The sequence below is a fragment of the Octopus sinensis genome, linkage group LG4 (assembly GCF_006345805.1).
Source record: "Octopus sinensis linkage group LG4, ASM634580v1, whole genome shotgun sequence".
NCBI classification, from domain to species: domain Eukaryota; kingdom Metazoa; phylum Mollusca; class Cephalopoda; order Octopoda; family Octopodidae; genus Octopus; species Octopus sinensis.
Genome location: NC_043000.1, coordinates 68,185,467 through 68,211,335, shown reverse-complemented (window position 1 = coordinate 68,211,335; position 25,869 = coordinate 68,185,467). Strand labels below are relative to the sequence as shown.

The following is a 25,869-nucleotide window of genomic DNA, read 5'->3' as shown; positions in this document are numbered from 1 at the left end:
ATCAAAATAAGCAACAAGAATGACTCCGGTAATTTGGTACGGTCGTTTCGTACTACATCATTTTATTAAATTTTTGTATTAATGGAAAACCTCTATAATTGGCTGATGAGTACTCAGCATCTTAAATCTGTTGTAATACTTACAACATTTAATAAAATGATGTAATACGAAACGATCGTACCAAATTACCGGAGTCATTCTTGTTGCTTATTTTGATTATATATATATATATATATATATATATATATATATATATATAGATATATATATATATATATATATATATATATATATATATATATATATATATATATATATATATATATATATATATATATTATATATATATATATTATATATATATATATTATGTATGTATATATACACATACATACATACATATATTAGCGGTTTGGTAAAAGAAACCGATAGAATAAGTAGGAGGCTTTTATAAATAAAAAAAAAGTCCTGTGGTTGATTTATTCTTCAAGGTGCTTCCCAAACATGGCCGCAGTCCAATGACTGAAACAAGAGTTCAAGTTGGTCGCTAACTAAACGACAAGACTTTTTGAGTTAAGAGAGTTCTCGGTGTTCGTAAATATGTGATTGAGTTGGTGCGTTGGTTGAACTGTCAATGCATACACCTAAGTGTGTGCATCAATTCACATAAGAATCTCACATTTATGTATACCATTATTTAGTTTTATTTTAAGATTTCTTGCCAATAGAGAACGAGGCAGTTTCTAAGATCCAAGTCTCCTTCATTGGAATCTTAACATTAACAGGGTATTTTTGCTTGTATGTATGTATATGTGCAGATTTATATGTTTTGTCTTATGTTTGAATCCTCATGTATATAGTTACATGTCTAGACATGCTCATATATACTTAAATGATATGTATGTATGTATGTATGTATGTATGTATGTATGTATGTATGTATGCATGCATGCATGTATGTATGTATTGTAAAATCCCTGTGAATTTTACTCTACTCTCATTATTGAGTACTCCCATCAGTAGATATTTCACTGTTTGCTTTAAAATAAAAAGATCTATTTAATATGTATATACTTGAAATGCGGCGGGCTGGTAGAAACGTTAACACGCCGGGCGAAATGCTTAGCGGTATTTCGTCTTACATTACGTTCTGAGTTCAAATTCCGTCAGGGTCGATTTTGTCTTTCATCCTTACGGGGTCGATAAATTAAGTACCAGGTGCGTACTGGGTCGATCTAATCGATTGCCCCCCCCCCTCCCACAAAAAATTTCGTGCCTTGTGCCTAGAGTAGAAAAGAATATTTATATACTTGAGCGTGCGTGTTTGTGTTTGTCATAGCCCCAAAATCTGACTAATGAACGAGAAGAAAACTAGATAGAGTGAGTAGTTATACGGGTCAATTAATTATAGCTTACTACATAACTTTTTAACTACATCAGAACATGACAGGAACGAAAATCAGTAGCAACCGTCAAGTAAAGCGGTCTGTAAAAATATAAATAATAAAGGTGAAGGAACAACTTTAAGATAAGATATTTAATTGCTATAGTTGAATGGATGAATGTTTTTACAACCCCACTTACCAACCTTATATAAAATTTTGAGTAAATATTATTTTCGCTTCATTGCAAATCACAACAGTGTGAACCACGTGTGTGTGTGAGAGAGAGAGAGAGAGAGAGAGAGAGTGTGTGTGTGTGTGTGTGTGTGTTTGAGTGACTGCATGTGCTTGCATCTGTATGTATAAGTACATATATATAGGGTGAGTCAGGTTTTGAGGTCATTTGCAGGAATTCAGAAAAAGACGCATAACTCATCAACGAAAAGCTATAATTGAAAAGAAATTGCTACAAATAATCATGAGAATCCTTTTGTCACGCCTATTCAATAAATCCACTGCTAGCATCAACAGCTGCTTCGATACGGGGTCGGAAGCCTTGAAATACCCGAATCAGATCTTTATCAATTTTTGGCATAGTGCTGGTTGTGACGGACTTGAGTGATTGCATGGTGCTATGGGAATGTTGATTGACCTAGAACTAGGAGGCCATGTGACTGCAAGAACATGATCATGGAGAGTGGCACACATCCACACTTGGTTTACCCTAGCCTTACAGGATGGTGCATGTCATGTTGAAGACGTACAGTCTTTCATTGCGTACTCTGTCTATCTAGGGCTTCACAACTTTCTCCAACACCTCTGTGTAGACAGTGGTATTGACTCTTAAGCCTTGTAATAAAGAAAGTGCGGAGGCATAGCATTTCCCTTGTTGATGACAGCTCCCGGAACTATCACGATAGCTGGGAACTTAGTATGCAAGACCGTTTGAATCTTATTAAGGCTTCTGCATAACCATCTATCGTTCCTTCGGTTTATGTTTTGGTCCTGATTGAAGTTTTTTCTCATCAGAGAAAACAAAAACAAAGCATTCCAGCCTCTCTCTATTTCAACTTGATTAGCAAGTGCTTTGCATGGAACGAATGATTCTCTCTGATCACATCCAACATAAACTGACCCTTCCGCATCACATACGATGTCTTCATGCACAACTTTTCTGATGGTGCATTCTGAAACCATTTGCAATGGCTCTGATTGACTTTCCGGGGTTTTTGTCGATTATTTCTTTGATTTTTGTCAAAGTTATATGTTCTGATGGCATTAGGACCCTGTGCATGCGTTTTGCGTTTTGCATTTAATTGCTGATGTTGGACCCCTGTCAGCAGCTTCCAACTCCTTCCGAGCTTTGACAACGAAGTAACGGACAACTTTCAGGAGGCGAGCTGTGTCTGTATGCACTTCTAAGATTATGGTGTGCCTTTTCATTTACTGAGTCAACCTGTTGTCAGACATTATTTATATGAAAAGTAAGGTAAAATAAATAAGTTAGTAGAAAGTTACGATCCTTGAAAGAGATCAAAAAGCTGATGCACCCACCCTATATATGTGTGTGTGATGTATGTGTGTGTGTAGAGAGAGAGAGAGATGGGGTGCATGTTTGTGTGTATGTGTGTGTGATGGGGGGGGGATGCAAACAGGTAAAAATAGGATTCAAAATATGAGTATGTGTAATATATTAATTAATATTTACAAGAAGTAACAGAGTGAGTCAAGTGCCAAGAGTTTCGTGCGTTGGTTCTTAACAAACTAGTTTGATAAATGCCAATCTAAGTGCTGAAAAGTTCATAGGCTGACTATGAAGGAATAATGCTAGACCTATGAAATATAGCATGCGTTAATTTCGACTCTTCTTATTAATAACTGCATTGTTTCTTTCCAGGTAAACTGACAAATGACTGTTCAAAGAAGACTTCAAAAGGGGCTAGTTGCGACTTCTCTTGAAAATCGACAAAACTTGGCATCGTGTACTTGGTATCGTGTACATCAAGTACTTGCAGAAAAAGGATTTAGCCCCTAAGCACATTCATGCTGACATTGTTGCTACATTAGGGGATGACAGTACAGCATTATCAACAGTGCATAAGAGGGCAGCTGGATTTAGGAGGGGGAGGGAGAGTTTTGAAGATGACCCAAGGTTTGGACGTCTTGCAGTTGCCACCACCAAGGAAAACATTACTTGCCTTCACCACATGGATAACAGGTGGTTGACTATAAATCAAATCGCCAATGCTATTAGCATATCCTGTGAGTGAGGTGAGAATATTTTGTACAATGAATTTAGCATGATGAAAGTATCTGCTCTGTGGGTGCTGCGTCTTCTGACACCCGATCAAGAGTGTCTTCTGATACCTGATTAAGAGGAAGACCTAACATTTTGGGGGCAGATCCAGCTGGGTTTCCTAACCCAGAATAAGTGTTGGCTTCATCACTTTGAGCCAGAGACAAAGAGAACGGAAACACCCCATTCTCAACTGCTGCAAAGAAGATCGAGGTCGTTTCATCTGCAAGGAAGGTGGTGGCCTCAGTTTTTTGAGGATGCAAAGAGCATTGTGTTTATTGACTATCTTCAAATGGGCCACACCTTCAATGTAGAATACAACGCCAACTTGCCGAGAATACTATGCCAATGAAAAGCTATCAAGACCAAACGGCCAGGAAAACTGACGAAACATTCTCAGGACAATGCTCCAGTACATATGTCCTTGGTTTCAGCGGCTGCTGTGCGTGACTGTGGCTTTGAACTAGTTGATCAGCCTCCCCGTTCTCTTGATTTGGCCCCATCTATCATCTGTTCCCCACATTGAAAATATATTTGGCTAGGAACCAGTATCACAGTGATGATAACGTCATATCTGTTGTTGATGACATTTTTATGAAAGTTTCTTGACCAATGGAATCCAAGCACTACAACACCAATGGAAGAAGTGTGTGGACCGCAAGGGTGTCTATATTGAAAAATAAACCTTATTTGGTCACATTCCATAAGAGTATTTTGGTAAGCCGACCCTCGTCTGTGTGTGTGTGTCTGTGTTTGCCTGTCTGTGTGTCTGTCTGTCAGTCTGTCTGTCTGTGTGTTTGTTTGTGTGTGTGCGCGCGCGTTTATGGAGGAATGAATGTATGTATATATCCATGTATGTATGCATGTACGTTCGTTCGTACGTATGTATGCATGAATGTGTGCTTTCATACATGCATGTATGTATGCATGCACTGCACGTACGTATAAGGTCGGGCAGAGAGAACGGACGTTTTTGAAACATTCACAAAATCATTAATTTTAGCTGCAAACAAATTCTATTGACATCAATGTGTTCGTATTGAATTAGCATTTGTCAAAATCAAGTGTGGCAAACAACGTCCATCATTTGGTGTCCGTTTTCATTGATGCATATCTGAAGGTGTTCTCGGAAGTTGGTCTCCACTCTCTCCAGGATTGCTCTGACGATTTGGGCGACTTCCATGCGAATAGCTTTCTTCAAATCGTCCAATATACGGGGTTTACGCGCAAACACACTTGCTATGAAGTTTCTTATAATAATAATAATAATATAATAATAATAATAATAATAATAATAATAATAATAATAACAATAATAATAATATAATAATAATAATAATAATAATAATAATAATAATAATAATAATAATAAAACATTGTGTACAGTGCTCAGGTGCACTACAACTCATCTAAAGTGTATGTATAGTACATAGGGTAATGTACAAGCGTCAGGAAAAGAACAGTGCATGAGTCATGACATACACATATGTGTATGAGTATGGAAGGGGGACAATCAGGTGTAGTTTCGGCGGATTTCGGAAAGCATGAGGGCCTTAAAGGATGCAGTATCATGGCAGTCAACAACTGACGCAGGCAGTTTGTTCCATGCTTCAGCAACTCTGAGCGTGAAAAAATGTTTCCGAAAGTCATGGGAGCTGTGCTGCTTTCTGACTTTGTAGGCATGTCCACGTGTGTTGGACACATGGAGATCAAAAAGGTGTTCAGTGTTGTTGTTGGTGAGGTGGTTGATAACTTTGTGGGTGTTTACCAAGTCCATCGCCAGACGCCGGAGCTTCAGTGAATCCATGCCCAGGGAAACAAGGCGCTCAGAGTATGGTAGGTGTCTGATGGAGGGTATGCGTTTGGTTGCACGTCTCTGAACAGATTCCAGGAGGTCAATGTTCTGAGCAAGATAGGGGTTCCAAACTGATGATGCGAATTCCAAGTGTGGTCGTACCATAGTTGTATACAGCTTTAAATAGATGGCTGGAGAGCGGCTAACAAAAGTCTTGCTGAGTGACGCCAAGACACCCTCGGCCTTCTTGACAATTTTAGAGATATGCTTTGTCCAACGCAAATCACTGCTGACAGTGATGCCTAGGTCACGCTCGCAAGAGGATTTCTTGATATCAGTGTTGTGGAGGGAGTATGTGGACGCAGGGTTTTTTCTCCCAAAATGCATGGTGGTACACTTGTCCACAACCAGTTTCAGTTGCCAGTCTGTGATCCATTGCTGCATTGTGTCCAGGTCTGATTGCAGGAAAGAGTTGTAGACATCAGGATCTGTCCTCTTGATTTCAAGGTACAGCTTGATGTCGTCTGCATATTTCAATACTGTGGCATTCTTTAAATTGGCATCTATGTCATTAATGTATGCCACAAACAAGAGGGGACCAAGAACAGATCCCTGTGGTACACCCGATGACATCTCATATGGTGTAGAATGCAGTCCTAGAACTGCATTATTTCTTCACAAGAAATAATCACACATGGACAAATCAGGGGATCGAGAGAGCCAAGGAATGTCAGCAAACCTGGAAATGAGGCGGTCACCGAAGACAGGGCAAAGAGCATCCATTGATGCTCTGACTGTGTGGGCCGTCGCCCATTCCTGCTGAAACCACACACGTCGAATTAACATACATTTTCGTCGTAATTCAGGCACAAAGAAGTTGTTTATCATCTCGATGTAACGCTCGGAGTTTACAGTAACAGCATTTCCATTATAGCCTTCAAACAAGTAATGACTAATGACGGCAGCTTTCCCAACAGCACGCCAGACCACCGTCAGTTTTGGACTGTGCAGTGGTCTTACGTGCAGTTCTCTCGGATTTTCAAGTGCCCAATAACGACAGTTCTGTTGATTCACCATGCCACTGAGATGAAAATGAGCTTCATCACTCATTAACAAAATGAGGTTGTCATTTGTCTCAAAGATTGCTGAAGTGCGAAGTTAAGCCTCTATGCAGTTGATTCAACTGTTGCCCAATGACCAATTTGTACGGGTAGAAATGAAGGTCTTCATGCATATTATGCCTTACCGATCGATTACCGATACCAAATTCAGTGCAATGCCTCTAAGCGGAGCGATTCGGACTCTGTATCAAAGCTTGTCTGACGCGTTCCATATTTTTATGGGGTCCGTACCGTTCGTGGCTCCTCCACCAGTCTCCTATCCATTAATGTACCCCGTGTACGAAGTGCATTCACCAAACGTAAGATTGTGTTACGGGTAGGAACAGCCTGATTTCGGTGAATGTTGAAGTGGCGCTGAAACTCATGCTGAACTGCTGTGACAGACGCGTTATTCTTCACGTAACTGTCGTAGGCAAGCACGCGATGTTCTTTCGTCCATGGCTTCACCTGAAAGGAAAAAAATTGTTAAGACACCACGGACCGAATGGTACCTGTCGGACACATGTCCTCTCTGCCCCACCCTGTATGTATGTATGTATGCACGTATGTATGTATGTATGTATGTATGTATGTATGTATGTATGTATGTATGTAGGTAGGTAGGTGTGTATGTATGTATGTATGTATGTATGTAGTTCATTACGGGAATAAAAACTCACCTCTACAAAATATTTAGGATGTATAATTTAATAAGGGTCGTAAGAAAAATTTTCCTTTTCTTTTTCCTCTCTTTCGCTCGTCATGTTTCACGCTTAAAATTTTTTCCTTTCGTCTCTATTTTTTCAGTTTCTGTCACACTTCTGCCTCTCTACGCCTCTATATACTGCATATATTTTTCTTTTGGTTCAGGGACATAACTCTTTAATCCTCAAAGTTGAGTTACTACCCTTGAACTATTAACACGATTATAAATTATTTTTCAGTCGTTTTCCCGAAAGGCTTTGCCCGTGGTACTTACCTCCTCCTCCTCAGCCATCTTTGCTATCAGTAAAACGCAGAACTCAAAACTGTGTGAAATCGTGTAAATAAGTAACTGTTTAAATTTTTTGTTTGTGCTATTATTATTAATAGTATCATGAAAGACATACCCCACTCGGCGGAGTTTCGGTTCATGACGCCAAAATAAGTTGGATTTTCTCCGTTTCGAGGGGGCACTTCTCCAATTCTTCTTTTTTTTTTTTTTTGCGCCACGATTTTCGAAATGATGGGGGACATCTTTTTATGAAAAACTATTTTATATATATATATATATATATATATATATATAATATATATATATATATATACGACGGGGCGTCTTTCAGTTTTTGTCTATCAAATCTACTCACAAGGCTTTGGTCGGCCCGAGGTAGTAGAAGACACTTTCCCAAGGTTCCACGAAGTGGGACTGTACCCGGAAGCATGTGGTTGGGAAGAAATCTTCTTACCACACAGCTGCGGGCTGGACATAGATATAATGTTATAGAAAATGTTAATAGAAAAAGAAACCTCCTCACTCCGGGCCGATTTTGGCCAATTTTTTAGCATTACGCACTAAAAAAAACCATAGGATTAGCCTTGTCATTTAAAAGAGAAAAAAAAAAATTGTAAATATTTTCAGACGGAAAGGTGTGTGATTTAAGGGAGCTTTGGCTATTGTTTCTAGCACATCCCACGACCACCTTCCCTGCTTCTTTCTTACTTTCACATGTATTGGTGTTTTTCCATGAACAGAGGGAGTGAAAAAAAAATCATAAATATCAAAATTTTTTTTCATATGGAGATGCCCCCCACATCATTTCGAAAGCCATTGTGAGAACAAAAATTGGAAAAATCCCCATTGAAACAGAAAATCCAACTAAAGTGGGTGTCCTAATCCGAATTTCAGCCCCTCCTTCATTATGCACTTCTGATTTACATTGTCTACTCACAGAATCAATATACTGATAGACTGTAATATATATATAAGTAACAAAGCTGTACAGATGAATTGACATCTGTACACCTTTGTTGCTTAGCTATATTCTGTTCACCTAACTTGGAATCTGCACTGAGGAAATACTGTTGAAAGTACCTTTATAAAAAGTACATATCTGAATTACCGAGAGCAGATATTTTCACATTTTTTATGGCTGTCTCATCTCGCAGAGAGGAAATCAATGCAATTCCACCTGAGCTGATATGGGAGGTCATGGAGAACTTCTGGGAATGACTCCATCAATGTATTGCCAACAATGGCTGCCATTTGTCTGATTTTTTACATGATTTTTAGAAATATAATCAGTTTTTACCTAAATAGTTGTGTTCTTTTTTTATATACATTCAAAATGTGAGAGATCTATATACCCCACCCTGTATATATACATACATATATATATATATATATGTATACACACACACATATTATAAATATACATATATACATACATACATATATATATATATATATATATATATATATATATATATATGCATACTAAATGACAAGGGAACAAGAATTAAGTAATCATTATATTATATTGAGTTCTATACTAGGTTATCAATATCACTGTGCCTAAGCAAAATTTTATATACAGACTGGGTGGAAAGTAACTAGGCAGCAGAAATTACTTATAGAATGTTTAGCATCACTGAAGTCATGACGAGAATATATTTTAAATAGGCAACACTAATGGGGATTTATTTCCTTATTGTCTTATTTCTTATTTTCCAGATGACCAGTCGCTTGACTGTTCCAGCATACTATGAAGTGTGGAATTCTGTTGTTTTGTTTCAGAGATGGTAGCATGCATGGAAAAGTAAGCATGCAACACTATGTCCAGAGATTATAAAAAGTTGTCAAGCAAAGCTGATGACTACAAGTTCTGTGAACGATGCAAGAAGTGGCCATCCAAACACATCCCAATCAGCGGAGAATGTGGCAGCAGTACAGATGTTTAATTGCAGCCCTCAAAAATCAACACATCAAGCAGTTTGTAAAAGTGGACTAACAAGACACACAATATGTACGGTGTTGCATAGAGAATTGAATTTCTATCCATGGAAACCCCATTAGATGCAGGAGCTAAAACGTGAAGACTGTGACCACAGAATGGAACATGGAGAGTTAATGCTAGGTTGTGTTTTTTACATGCTAGGTTGTGCTTTTTACATAGCACCAGCAAAGGCAAGGTCAGTTTTGGCATGATTTTTACAGCTAGATACCCTTCCAAATGCCAACCACTTTACATGACTCTCCTTGTCATCTCAGGTGGAATTGTGTCAATTTCCTCTCTGATCCTTTCCTTCAAATCCTCAAGAGTTCAAGGACAACGTCAGAAAACCTTTCCATTTAAGTATCCCCAAAGGAAAAAGTCACAAGGACTTAAATCCAGTGACCTTGCCGGTCACCCCATGTCTCCCCGTAAATAGATCAAACACCCAAGAAATATTTCCCCCCAACACTCCAAGTGAATGTCATGGAGTGTATATATGCATATGTATAATATGTATATGAATGACAGGCTTCTTTCCATTTCTGTCTACCATATCCAGACTTAGAAGGATTTGGTGACCATAAAAATATGCTGTATAGCATTGTAAAATAAAATGAAATAAATTTTGAGGAGGTACCAGTCTCTATATTCTCTATCATTATAATACAACCATCTAGTGAAGCAAACAGAATTGTCTGTCAGAGGAATTTACAGCATGAATGATAAGTCCTAGTAGTCATTGATGTTAAAGATTAATTGATGCAGTTAGCCTTAACCTGGAGCATAACTGAGAGCTACCACAGTATCCACCCAGTTAATATATCCCTCTAAACTCACTTATGTATATATGTACTGGCGGTACTCCAACATTGCCTCAGCCTTAGGCTTGAAACATGTAAAAGAATATATATATATTTCCATTTGTAGAAACCATGTCAAATCAAACGGAAACTTGACGCAGCTCTCTGGCTCATCAGCTCTAGTCAAACCATCAAACCTATGCCAGCATGGAGAGTGGGAGTTAAATGATAATGATGATGATGCTCATTGAGCAGTATATTGCTAGTTATAGCATGTACGTAATCAGAATGGTATTATTGTTGGTTTCATGCTAACTGCTGCACTTAGGTAAAAGACTCTTTTATACTAGAGATATGTATGTGTCTTGGTGTTGGTGAAAAGAAATGGAATGAAGTATAGTAAAAAATTTTACATTTTTCTGAGGAAAAGAATAGTTATTTCCCATGGGTTGGTTGAAGCCATGGGTGAAGCACATAAACTGTGTGTATATGTGTATGTATGCATTCATGTCCCTTGTCCCAGGATGAACCTGGCAACATTTTGAAAACAAATTTTCACTCATGAGGGCAGCATCTAAAAATTTGAGAAAAGTACCCGGATTATGTGAATTTTTAAGAATGACTCTCCACCAAACAGAATCTGCATCATCTACTTCCATTCAGATATGTTCCACAACCAACAGTAGCATTCTGACTAGTTATATGCCATAACTAGCAATACACTTCTCAATGACATGTAACAAAAAATAACCACTCCATAACTCATATTGTGGGTTTCTTTCTTATTTATGGACAACAAACTGATAATTTGCAGGCTCCCTGTGTCACAGAGCATGTTACAATAGGTCACCACATAGTTTTGTTTTATAGTAGCTTCTCTGGCTATGAAGTTATCATAGTCACAAAAAGACTTGCATTACATTCCCTTTGCAGATATAAAAATATACAACCTTGGATACTCAACCATGTACATACCCACACCAACAAACTCTACACAAGGATGCTTCTAGAGAAAACCATCACACCAAGCAGCAGCAGCATCCTGTGAATTTTAAGTTCTAGTAAATATTCTGTTGGACAGTACACTTAATTCTACATAGTTAAGAATTTCTATTTTACAAGATTTGAATAATTTCTAATGAATCTTTCTGGCTATTTCTACAAGTACAGTGTGAAAATTGTGCTTTGCTGATGAGATCAGAATAATATTGAAACATCTCCAGAGTTGAGTAAATTCTTGCTTGATAAATACAAATAATTTTAGTCACTGATATTGTGTTTTGCCTCACTAAAAATATATTTCTAGTTAGATTTTTAACAGTCCCTGCATTAGATATAACTCTGACGTTTCAGAATACATCTAAATGTTGATAAAAGGCACCACATCATTTAAAAATTTCACTGCTTATGTGCTAGCATCATCTTAAGTCACACGTATACACAGCAATGATACCAACAGTTCAGAGGGTATTTCTTTCTTCTGAGTTAACCCTGATCAAGAAAGCATATGATCAAATCCTTTCTGTCTCTGTCTTTTTGTATATTAGGACAATGTTCAAAGTATTTCTGTTAGAAATACTAGGCAAATATTTGATACCACATTTTTTTCCCTAATAAACAAAATTCTTTATTCCTAATTTATCCCTTTTGTTACCATATTTCTGTTGAAGTACACTGCCTTTGTTTTGATTAATTTTGAAAAAAACAAAGAATATAGTAAAATAACTGTCATTAATATGCAAGTGTCTGGAACACAAATTAACACGAAATTTTGATGAAATTAACATGAAATTTAGATCTCTTTAAATCAAGAAATTTGTATCAGAGAGCCAAGGACAACTCAGACAGGTTGGTATCAAAAGGGCTAAGCAAAAGTTCTCTTAAAAGCTGTGGCCTTTGATGAATTCTTAATATTGTTATTATCAAAGAGTTCATTGTTAGTCACTGGTAATTTATCAAATGAAACTTCTGGATTATAACTGATTGTTTAAATCACTTCAATGATAGAATTTGCAGAGTTCGTTTTTCTATAAAGTCCTATGTTGTAGCAATTAAATGATTTTGTGCATAAACATTATAAACTAATGGTAATGATAGCTGCAACACATAAGTAAACTTAGAGAATACGAGTTAGTGGTGGTTTAGGCATACAAAAATAAACAAGAGATGTGACAAAGAAAAGAATGAACCAATAAAGAAAACAAGCAAAGAATACTAGTTCAATTTATAACAGCAGGATAAAAGATAAGACAACAGAAAGCAAAATTGATTAAGCATTAACTTTATACAAAATCATGATGCTAACTCTAGGGTTGACAATGGAGACGATATTGATGTACTGGAATGTACTGCACATGTGTATATGGGGCAGAAAGAATTAGAGAGATACTCATTTCAAAATTCAGTTTATATCCTAAAGAAACCTTTTTGTTTAATATATTACTATATAAAACTTGGTTAAATTATTCATGATACATAGCAATTGTTTTTCATGTCTTTATTTTGCAGATGCATTTGATACATTCCTAGAAATTCTAAACACTTTTTTTATTGTTTATAAAGTGCCCAAAATATCTAAAATAAATATATTAACATTTTATCTGGAAGTTGTATTGAATTGCATAAAGTAGGCAGCTGTTGGAGGGTTAGTATACACTTCTTTATTTAAAAACTCTTGTTGAGCTTTCTGTTCTTGAGCAAGTCTTCGGTTCTCATCTGCTAGCTGTTGAAGACAATCCTTCTGGTTCCGATTCAGTTCTCGTTCCACAAGTATACCAGATCTGGCCTGTGCTGCTCGAATTTCATCCCAGTTTTTGTTTAGTTTTTCTTCATCGTCTCTCTTTTTCTGCAATCAAAATATTGAAAACATAAGGGTTGAAAATTATTTTCATTCAAAAATATTCTTACAAATAAGTACAACAAACAGGTGAAGGCTGATCTAAGGACCTCACGGAAGACATGATGGAGGACCAGGATGATTGGCAATATGCAGTCCTCAAAAAGCCCCACCCACCTTGGTGCAACTGAGATCCTGATACATCACTGCCACTGATCGCAACCCAACCCAACCTGTAGCGTAGCTGATATCTTCAATGTTTGAGAGATATATTAGAAATGATCTAGTGTTAGATAACAACCATCTTCGGCTATTTTAACCCTGTTGTGTCCGCTGCTCTGATTGGCTGACATTGGCACAGTTTGTCTTTTGACTTATTTTGCACCAGTGTATATGCCAGCCAATCACATATTTCGGATAAGGTCCCGTGACACTGTTTTTTTTATGCCTTGTTTGAGCCTACCCCAGGCTTTATAAGGTGCCAGCATTCACTATTCCAGGTCTTAGGTTCCAGTCCTTCTCAGGGCTAACCTCTGACTACAGAGCGACTCAACCATGTTCCAGCAACACCAGTCTTAGGTTCTAGTCCTTTTCAGGACTAACCTCTGACCACAGAGCGACTCAGCCAATTCCAGTTCCAGCATCAGAAGACGCTAAAATACACCAGCAATGTAGGACGTCCCCACCACTGCCGCCATCGTCTCAATTGTCGCCATCCCCACCATCGACTTCAAATACGGACATAGCACTCACTCAGGTTTAAACTCCACGCTGTTGTGAATATTCACCGAAATAAACAGCACAGTCAACCTGAGAGATTCTTGTATCAAGAGACCTGGCACAGCATTGAAGCCCTACGACATGCTACACGACATGTGTTCAACCGGCATTCTGCCTTGTGATCCCAACATCCTGTTACAGAACTATTACTATTGTGTACCTTATTACAAACTGGTAAATTAATTCCATCTTGTCTAAAATACCCTGAGAGACTCATTCTATGCTTTGTAATTTGTTTTGCCCGCATACACCTTGTATTGTATTTCTGTCGCACACACAAACACTTGTCACATGCACACAGACACTTCACTTTGCTAGCACCCATACTTTATCTTATTGTACACATCTGTAAATAAAGTCTTCTTCTCTCTCAAACAGTAGAATGGTTTTGTCGTCCTCATCATTCCTTTTGACACTTATTTTTTTATACCATGTATTTGGCTTCTTTTGTTAGGGCGACCATGCAGTGTTAAAAGGAGACATTTGTCACCAACTCCTTATGTACGGTCATTATTCCCTACAATCGCTCAATTTCTTCCCACTACCCATCATCTCTCTACACTATTCTGCTACTGTAATTAAATGTGAGCAAAACTGCATGCTTCAGTTTTTCCCTGGTACCACTTATCCTTATTATCAGTAAACATTTCCTTTGTTGACATCTTTCATTCTTACAACTGTCTTCTTCACCCCTATTTTACATTGATCGGCCTCCTGAACCCTCAAAATAAACCACCTCCACCACTATGTTTCTCCTTCTCCCCATTAACTATGCTTGTCCCACACTCTTAAAACCTACCTAATCACATATCATCACTCCTTCTCTCTCTCTCTCTTATTCTTTCTCCTTCCTTGTATACTGTATTATTATTATGGCAATAAACACAGAAAGCAATGAATTAATGAAGTACATAATAACATACACAAACATTATACCAAAAGATTTTGTCGCACCCACAATCTCCCTACCTGCACACACACAAATCATTCAAACAACACAAAACACATACACACACTTAAAAACCCAATTTCCACAGGAAATCAGAGATTTTCTAGGGAATATCTCTAAGAGAATTCCTGGTGATTTACTGTTGGAAACCCCCCAAGCTAACAAGAGGGATGAGCAATCTGCCTCTCCAAACAAAACCAAGTAAGTTTTCCTTTTCTTTCTTTTTCTGACAACATGGTCAGGTACAGAATAGACAGCATGAATATATGTGGCCTGGGGTCACCTGCTCAATAACAGGGCATGGTGGCCATTAGTGAAACCAGAATTTCCAACTCATGGAACTTCCAACCCATTTTTGGTGACTATGAGGTGTATGCATCTCCAAGTCATCTGGGAGTGGGAGGTGGAGTTGCCATGATGGTTTGGAAAAATCTAGATCTTGCAATAAGGAGAATCTTCCTGGATGTCCTTCACTGCCTGTCATGTTCAACAGGATCACCATTCAACATCATGCACTCAGTCTGGCATGGTTGCCCCCTTTCATCTTGTATGTACTGATTCTCAAGCCTCTACTTCACAAACTGGAGTGTTGAGAGGCATCATGTGTGACCTAGGATGTAGGAGATGCATGTCAGCATATGCCAATGACGTCACCATAGTGTTGTCGAATCATAAATACATAGAAATGATCAGCACCACTCTCAGGGACTACAAGGCAGTTTCAGGAGTGACAATTAACCAGGAAAAATCAGTGGGATTGTGGCTCAGCACCTGGAGAAGCAAGTCCATGCCATCCAACTGAGTTATTGGTAGCTGGACAAATGGACTGGTTAAATTGCTCAGGCCACACCTCCAGATGGACAAAAACCGGGACGAGATAATGAGCAGAGTGACTACTCTCACCCAGAAATGGGTTGAGAGAAAGCTATCCCTGAAATGTCAGGCAGAGGTAGCTAACATGTATAACACATCTGTCATCTACTATCACCTGACTGTCATGCTTTGGCCTGGACACCATCTGATTATGCTGGAGCATATACTCTTCCACTTCTTGTGGGACACATCCCAGTGGTCAGGTAGTCTATCCGCTGTCAACGTGGTTGCCAGGCCATACTGTGATTGATGATGTGCAGACTTGCACTGAGGCTATGACATCTCCAGTGCTTCCTTGATGGTGAACACATGTGATCACCGTTTGCCAGACATATTTCTGCAGCTGGTTTCTTTAATGGAACTGCAGTCCTGAGAAAAACAGAAACCGAGGGGAAGCATTTGGAAAGTGGAATGTCTTCAAGCACTCACAGGCCCCAGTCAATTGGACACTGTGATAGGTAGAATGTCTACTTTAGCTTTTTATAGAGGATTAGTGGAGAAAAAGTGTGACGATGTTCTTGACGAGACATTAGGTGTCGAAGATCAACTAGCTGCTCTTTTCCGGAGAATTTTCAGCCCGGGACTGATGGATAATTTCCAAAATTCTCTGGTCTGACAGTGCTACTGGGGAGCTAGCTTTGCCTGTTCAACATAAACTTTACAAGCACAGAAGTGTCATCAGCTGAGCATGTCCAAGATGCATGCAGGACAACAAGACAGTCCTGCATGCACTCATCCAGATGTCAAACACCTACTGTCAAATGAATCCATCATGAAGATTGACACCCCCCCCCACACACACACACACCTTCCTTTAACCAAAAAGGAAAGGCTGCCTGGTGGCCATGGCGAAAGAGGTTGTATGGTGGCCAAGATTGTAGGGGCTGAAGACAAACACTTTTCTCTTTAGTCAATCCCTGATCAACTTCTTCAAGTTTCACTTGAAAAAGAAAATAAAGATAGAGAGGGAAGCATTGTCTTCTAGCCAATTTGCTGAAAGGTGGCTGAAAGTCGTGACAATTGTTTGGATGAATGGGCCTGCTCTGAGCATATGCCTTTAGTTGAAAAAAAAAAAGAAAAGGAAAAGAAAAAAGACACCTGCCCCAAAAGTCAGGGCACCCATAGTTTTTTATGGGGTTTTCCTCATGAGTAGCCCTTAAACATTTCCTCCCTACTGAGGATCACACAGTGATTTTTTAAAAATTTTGTTTGTCTTGTTTACATGCAAAACCTTCACAACAACATAGTCTCACACACATTCTTTGTTTTGTTCTGTACTGTCCATAATATTTTTCTTAATGTAAATCCTTGTGTTAATAAAGAAATCATTATTATTATTCAATAGCCTTATTTTTGTCATGTGCTTTCACTGCACTACCAAGCACAGCTGTGTTCCTTGGGTATGTGCTGTGGTTAGTTGTGATGCTCTTATTTTTACTGTATTGAAATTATTTTACATAGGATGTGTGTGGTGCCTAGTAATGCTATTTTCTGTATGTTATATATACTTGTTATTGCTGGTGTTTTTATTATGTATTTGTCTGAATGTTTTTTTATCATGCCTAATGCACCTACTATGATAGGAATGGTTTCTGTTTTTAGACTTCATATACAAGTTACATCTATTTCAGATCTTCTTCTTCTTCTTCTTCTTCTTCTTCTTCTGCTGCTGCTGCTGCTGCTTCTTCTTCTTCCTCTGCTGCTGCTGCTGCTGCTGCTGCTGCTGCTGCTGCTGCTGCGTCGTCGCCGTCGTCGTCATCATCATCATCATCATCATCATCATTATTATTATTATTATTATTATTATTATTATTATCATTATTATTACTAGGGCGTTGCCTGTCAATACACTACCGGTAAAAATATTTGTTACACCTTCATAAATTGTTCAAAGTAAAAGTCTTTTCTTTAAAGTTTTTGTTTCATTATCTATATGTTGAAAGATACAAACACAAACACACACAAGCAACCAAAATAAAAAACCATATATATCATATATTTATATGTACAGTCTTTTTTTTTTTTTGAAGTGTAATGCAGTGTTGACAGACTTGCACATAAAATTCACGCATTTTTAATCAAAATTTGTCGGTTACTATGGTGACAACACTACCTCTCCTACCTACCTACCTGACTGCCTATATAGCTATCTCTCTATCTACCTATCTATCTGTCTATATATCTATTTTTCACGCACACACACACGCACACTCACTGTATTTCTCTCTCAACACCCAGGTCAACTTTGCTTTTCATCCTTTCAGGGCCAATAAATTAAGTACCAGTCAAGTACTGGGGTTGATGTAATCAACTTACCCCTTCCCGGCATATTTCAGGCCCTATGCCTATAGTAGAAAATATTATTATTATTATTATTATTATCATTATTATTATTGATTTGGCTCAAATTTGTTCTTAAACCTGGTAGAATTTATGTGGGTAGTGGGTTACTACCTGTTAGCTTAGGTTTCCACAATTTTTCAATAGTCTTTCAAATGCTTAAGACCCTCCTGACAGTCTTTCTTGTCCTTAATAGGCAAACTTTTTGTAGAAGCTCTACAGAACATTCTTTTCCAATCTCCTTCAACCATTTGTCTATATCTTTACTTACTGTTCCCAATGCATCAATTATTATAGGCACAACCTTAATAATTTTCATATTCCAAATTCTTGCAATTTCTAATTTTAAGGGATTGTATTTTTTTTTTTTTGTTTCATCTTTCTTTACAATCCTGATATCAAACGGACATGATGGATCAATTAGTAGGCAACTTCACTTTTCCTTGTCTGTTACTGATCTGGATGATCTATTATTTTCTAGCTTTTTGTCCATTTGAATAGGAGAGTCCCACAAAATCTTACAATTTTCCAACTCCAGCACTCTTTTGACCCGGCATTCATATCATGTGCCCCCAGCTTCAAATCCCCGTTTCTGGCAAAACTTCTAGTACAAAACTTTCACAACTTGGTATGCCTCCATTCCTTATATTCTTCCTGCACCAACTTGGGACACGTTCTAAGTTCTACAGATTCTACATTTTTCCGATACATTCTCCCCACATACATTTTGCCTCAAGTTGCTTATTTTTATCGTTTGATCCTGAGCTACTATAATTAGGCTCTCTGTTTCTTCTTTTAACCAAACCCAGGATTATGTTCCACATACATCTTCAGTGGCTCTCTAAAATTGACCATGCAATGGTTTCTCTTCAATCTGCCCAATGTGCTCTCTTAGAATTTCATTTTTGTCCCTTTCTCCTATTCCACACTTAATCACCTTATTCACTGTCTTTAGTAGTTTCTCTGTGCTTTTCTGTAAATATTCTAGTAGGTTTTTTTCTTTCCATCTGTACACACTCTTCTATGGCCTCTTCCATCCTGGTCTCTCTTCAGGTACAGCCTGTAGATATCAACTTTCGGATGATAGGCTCCATACATTGTCAATAGCTTTCTAGTTTTTCTGTCAAGTTTCTGTATGTCATTTTTGGTCTCATCTACAATTCCAGCTCCATATCTAATTAGGGGTACTGCTCTTGCATTTATTGCTTCAATAACAGTTTTTGCAATCAACTTTGATAGTATTCCCACTCTCCTTGTATACTCTCTACTGATAATTTGTTTTATCTCTTCATGTCTTATTTCATCGGCCTCCAGTATCCCCAAATATTTATACCACCATTCTTCCTCAATCACTTCAATTGTTTGCCCATTTGGTATTTCAATTCCCTGGCTTCCTTCAAATCTTCCTCATTTCATTTTCAGTATAGTGCACTTTTCCATCCCAAGTTCCATACCTACATCATTTGAGAAAATGCAAACAGTATGTATAAGACTTTCAAGCAGTTTCTCATTTTCCTCATAAATTTTTATATCATCCATAAAAAAGAGATGATTTATCTGACCATATCCTTTCCCAAATCATAAGCTATTTTAACGGTTTTAAATATCTAACAGAGTGGTATTATAGCCAATAAAAATAGTAGTGGAGATAAGCTGTTACCTTGATGTTACTTTTCCAAGTCTTTGTTTACCTCCAATCAATTCAGTATTCCAATGTTTCATACTTTCATTAGCTATTTTCTCCATATTTTCTGCCACTCCAAACATGCTCATTGTTTTACTTACTCAACTGTGCAGTACCACATCATATGCTTTTTTTTGTAATCTAATCATGCTATATTCAATCTGCATCTACAATTTCTAATTATCATTTTATCAATTAATGAAAAGAAAGGCATAAGAGGGGTGATGCATACCCTTGCAGCCAGTTGAATTTTTTCACAAATTATAGTGTGGCTTATAATGTGTTGCTTACCCATGATTTTTAATTGAACTGAATTAAGTTTTGTAAGTGTTTGGCTAAACTTGATTATCGGGAAATTTGTAAGTTTGATTTTCTTTTTTAATTGTCACCATTATACTCCAGTGAAACTAAGAAATCAACTCATAAATAAATGAAACCCTTGAATCCATCATAGTACACACACACAGATATACAGTCGCATATCTGTGCGTATTTATGTATGTATGTATGTACCCACATGTGTCTACGTGCACAGGTACACCATGATCTACGCACACACAGACAAGGATCATATTCATATGAAAAAGAAAGTGAACAAAATGAAATACTTATAGTAAACATTGCATGGAATTTGAGAAGTATTTTGAACGTCTTTCAATGATGGCAGGTGAATCTAATGTACTTTGTAGTTCGTAAGATATAAATAATATGACCACTTGCTTATCAGGAAATTTGTAAGTTTGATTTAAAAAAATTTTTTTTTGAGTATCACCATTATAAGTACTTATACTCAAACAAACCCCTTGAATCTATCACTGTACACACACACACACATGTACACGCAGAGTCGTATATCTATGTATGTATTTATGTATGTTTGAAGATAGATAACTGAACCAAATTTTCATCATTTCGAGCCACCCATCCAATGAGTATTTCTGCCAAATTTGGTGAAAATCCATTCAGCCATTTTCCAGTGATTTCGCAAACATACAAACAAACAGACAAAGATGAGTGATTACAATACCCTGCTTTCGCTTACGCACACAGAGTAACAAGTGATCTTTTGTTGCTCTACTTCGCTTCCTGCATCTTTTCTGCTCTTCTAGAAGTAGATTGTTACTTTCTAGATGATTATATAGCTTTTCTGTCAAGACACCAGTCATAGGCTTCCACATAATTGGTAAACAGGTTATAGGTTGAAAATTTGATGCCAAGTTCCCTTTCAATGGATCCTTGAGACATAATGTTCATCCACTCGTCACCCAGGTAGGAATGTGACAATGCTGCAGGCATTCACCCAGTTGTGCAGTGATCCTTTCATGCAACTGTGTAAAGTTCTTCAGCCAGTAGCTTTGTACTCCATCTGGGTCAGATTCTTTCCAATTTGCTCTTCTGTTTTAACTTCAGTCTCACTGTATATAGATTGATTCTGACATCCTTTTGTTTTGTCACAGTTGCAAGTTGTCTTTCCACAAGTGTTAGCTACTCTGCACTTTCTTTATGTCTCACTGGCCTGATCCACAGTTCTTCCCAAAATATTTGACTTTCTTCTGCATCAGGAATCATTTCCTGATGTTGGTCTCCCTTCTATTTCCTCAGTTTATTATTATTATTGAGTGAGAGAGCAGTGCATGCCATTAAAGTGACACTGGGGTAAAATATACGAAGCCCAGTATAACCATCATGACAAGGGTACACTAGGCACATGCATCACAACCACATGTGTGTGACATGGTGATCACATATCAAGATAAACAGCACATGACCTTGCAGGTGGGGCCCAGTTAGAATTTTCTTCTGGTCGAGTAACCCATCCCGCTCAAAAGGTCCCTAAATAAGGGTTGTTTAAGGATGTTGAACGAAACACCTGTGTTTCCAGAGGTGAATTATTCAAACCCCAAAGAATCCCTCTCAACACATGGCTATGATGCTCCCCCACTATTTCTGCTCGTGATTAGAGATGCACATATCGTCAGCCACTAAGGGACATGCTCAACTGGTTTAAGGTCAAACAACTGACAAGCAAATCTGTGGTATTGAGCAGAATATTTGCTGTAGCCCATCTTTTATACCAAGACAAAACAATGTACATGATAACACTTCCAATCAGTTAAGATTTAGAAGCCATGAGAGCCACTGGCTGGTACTGCATCAGGTCTTTTATTATTATTATTATTATTTTTATTATTATTATTATTATTATTATTATTCCTTTCATCCTTTCAGGGTTGATGAAATAAATTCCAGTCAAGTGCTGCAATCGATGTAATCGACTTCCCCCTCCCCTCAAAAATTGCTGGTCCTGCACCAGAATTTGAAATCATCATTATTATCACTATTCTGCTGCTCTTCATCCTCCTACCTTTTTTCTGCACTGTCAGTCATCTCCTTTCACCTACTTCCCTACCCCCAAATCATGTGCATCACTAGTTAATCCTCAACTCTACCCAATTTCTATGGTTGTCACCTACTCTTCCCTACTTATCCCTCAACACTTGTTCTTCATTCTATTCACCCTCTCACCCATTCCCTATCTCTAAACATTTCTCATACACTCATGCAACATTTATGCATCCCACTTCCTGTTCATCTGTCCTCATCTCATACCATGAGGGTCTTTCCTGATACCTATTTTTATCTCTTTCCAGTGCCATCCTTGTTACCTGTAGCCACATAGTTCCTCTACAGCAAAAAAGCTTTGAGGCAATTGAACAAGAGTTTATTTGATATTACACAAGATCTGAACATTTTCATAGAAATTACGTCAACTAGAAGCCACAGCATAGAGAGACTGACTGTAGAATATAATCAAATGTGATGGGCTTGAAGTTACACTGTCATAACTGATTTATAGAGAAAGGATCCTTTTTATCAAGTCTGTTGGATCATTGAGAAATTCTATAGAAAATGCCTATGAAAGAAAGCACCCTAACATAAAGGTTTAAATGGGTCATGTGAAGCACAATGCCTTAATTTATTTGAGGCTAGAGCTATGGTTTCAAGTTTTGTCAAAGAGAAGCCTCATGGAGAACAGAAGGAAAATAGTGAAGACTTATGTAAAGAACTCAAAGAAACTTAAAGATAAATTATGATAATTTAATTGAAGACTAAGTAGAAGCTTAAAAAATAAGTTTAAAAAACTATCAATGATAAGCTGCAGGGTTAAAAGACAGCACATAACATGTATTTTGTTGGAGAGTATAAATGTATGTACTGTAAGATGAAATGCAGTTAAATTTAAATTAGACACTTCTTTAAAGACATTTGTTCATTGTTGTGCAAGAAAAATTTATCTTAACATTGGCTTCAAATACTGGTACAAAGCAAACAATTTAGGGGGAATGGTAAGTTGATTACATCAACCCCAACGCTCAACTGGTACTTATTTTATTGACCCCTAAAGGATGAAAGGCAAACCCAATCACAACAGAATTTGAATTTACAAAGTGAAGAATGAAATGCCACTAAGCATTTCGCCTGGCATGTTAACGATTTTCCCACTTCACCAATAGATCAAAATTCCTTGTTAATTTGTGAGCCATTTACTAACCATTCTTCATTTGCACCACTCCTGTATGCAGAGGTATAGCCAGGTTCTTTTGTTAAGGGAAGCAAACACAGTCACACATACCAAACAATTTTTAACTCATTTCTCTTATATTACATGAAATATTTCATTAGCTATGAAATACATAATTGTATTCTATATTTATTAATTTCATGTTTCAGTAACAGTGTCATTATGTATGAAACTTACAACTACTGATGAAGTTAACTAAAGAATTTTAAAAAATTGTTGAAAAGGCTTCAATTTTGTAAAATGTGCTGTGGTGGTGGAGTTGATTGCTCCCCTTGCTACCCTATTAGCTATGCTACTGACTATGTGAATGAGATAGTTGCAGGTCAACTGGATAACAGGCAAGTAAGGTGGCAGTGTAATAGGACAACAATTAACTTGACCAGCTAATAGCAAGTGTCAAGACCACTGGAGTTTAGTCAGAGAGGGGTATAAATTGTTGTTTAATTACCTGGTATAATTAATAAAGTAAAAAAAAAAATGTTCCAACCATAATCCATTTTTTCTATTTTTACCAAAGTGAATCTTGAACTGGAAAAATGTTGGAGTTATTATGGCTCAATCAGGGATGACTTGAGACTAAACAACACAGCAAAAACTATTATACCTCTTATTAACTGAACCCTAATGCCCCAGTCACTATGGCTGCTAATTGGCCATGCTAAGTGTTATGCAGTTATACTTCCATCTAATTAGTTGTCATCCAGAAAAAAAATGATATGAGAAGAATTCAAAATATTTCCGTGACTGCAAGTTCAACCAGAGGTATCTTAGCAGGAGATACTATCAAAACTTACTAAAATTACTATCAACTTTCGGGTAAAGTGAGAAAAACTTTCTGTGCTGCATGCTGATTAACGTTAAAGCTTCTGCTACTCATTCTATTACAATAACTAAAATAAAACACTTGAATTTTTGCTTTGAATTACTTTTGTTTTGACATGATTGATTGTCACCTAAAAACATTAAACTTGACTTGTCTATCCAGTAGATTCCAAACTAGTTTATATGTGCAACAGAGTAATAAAAAAAAAAAGAAAGACAAAGAAAAAATAGAAAGCATTACCTTATTTTCAATACATTGTCGTATTTGGGTGTCTCGTATTTCTGCAAGTTGTTGTGGACTCATGCCTTTCCATCTGTCTGGAATTACACGATGGACCCCAAAACCACTTTGGGCTACAACAGGGTTTTCTGTGAGAATATCTCCATATATGCAATTAGCTATTTCAGTAGCATTATCATCTTCGTCTTGTTGCTTTTTCAAGCGTTCTTTTTCTTTTCTCTCATTCATCTAGGGAAAAAAATGGGAATTATAAATACAATTAACAATAAAAATTGTTTAAATGATAACAATTTCTTATTTTATATTTCTCTTTCAGAAAACAATTTTTCAATAATTCTTTTTATTTTTTTCGTGTGATGTATTGGAGAAAGAAAGGAATGAAGGGAGAGAGAGAGAGAGAGAGAGAGAGAGAGAGAGAGAGAAACTAGCCACCAGATGGCCTCATATAGCTTGTAATGATCAGTTTAAAACAACAATCCAACAAAAACTGAATTATGGCTTAATTGACTTCACAATATGTCAAGTTGGTTATCAAAGGAAGCTCAAAACTCTTGAAATATATAAATTGAGTAAAGTAAGATTTTAGAAATTTATAGCTAGATCTATATTTCTTCATCTTGCCAGGTTTCATTCAATGCTGTATCTTCAGTTAAAACTGATGTAGCATGAATGAATCTTTGGATGTGAGATTGTTAATCAAAGGATCAATAGTTTGTATCTCATTGATGACAGCCAGGAAAACAGTTTATTCTTAGCAGGGTCACTAAACTATCTCTGACCTAATTCACCTATTTGTGAAATAGGTACAGTATAGAGGTACATTTCACTGACATAGACAACATCATGAATATTGGATAAGTATTTTACTACTTTATGGTGCTAAGCTATAAACTCCAGAGGGTATTTTGTGTAGAAAGAGAAAAATATTTCCCCATCTAATAAAGTGTAAAATGTTCAATAAATTTCATGAACTTCAAAATCTTCTGGTAAAAGAGGTGGATAAAAAGACAAAAGAAAGAAGAATGAAGTTAAGGAGGAAAAGCTTAAATGGTTTGTTGTGACATATACATATATACAGCACTGGATTAACCATTAAGCAAAATGAGCACATGCTTAGGGCATCAAAGGAAGGGGGACACCAAAGAAATGGTAATTGGCTACTGGCATAAAAGAAATCACTTTAAACTTGCTAAAGTTATATTTGAAGTGGTTTATATGATTGAAGATATAGTGCTGAAGACTGACCAATCAAAACAGAGTTAATGATTTATTCATGTGTAGCTGTGTATTATTTACTAGTCAGTTTTATGTTTTGGTGAATGGTGTTTGTATGTGGTGTTTTATTTCTCAGCAAATTTACAGTGATAACACAATTTATAGAGTGAAAATGCCAGATTGTAATTCAGATATCTC

General features: G+C 37.1%; 1 protein-coding gene across 1 annotated transcript in view; it reads right to left on the bottom strand.

The window, feature by feature from the left end:
* Positions 1 to 12,830: 12,830 nt before the first annotated feature.
* LOC115210888 (RIB43A-like with coiled-coils protein 2) overlaps positions 12,831 to 25,869 on the bottom strand; it is a 34,477-nt gene continuing 21,438 nt past the window's right edge. The window contains exons 4-5 of the mRNA XM_029779659.2: positions 24,457 to 24,684; positions 12,831 to 13,193 (exon numbers count right to left, since the gene is read on the bottom strand). Coding sequence (XP_029635519.1) covers positions 12,945 to 13,193; positions 24,457 to 24,684 — 477 coding nt within the window. The 3' untranslated portion in view covers positions 12,831 to 12,944. The remainder of the gene's footprint in view (positions 13,194 to 24,456; positions 24,685 to 25,869) is intronic.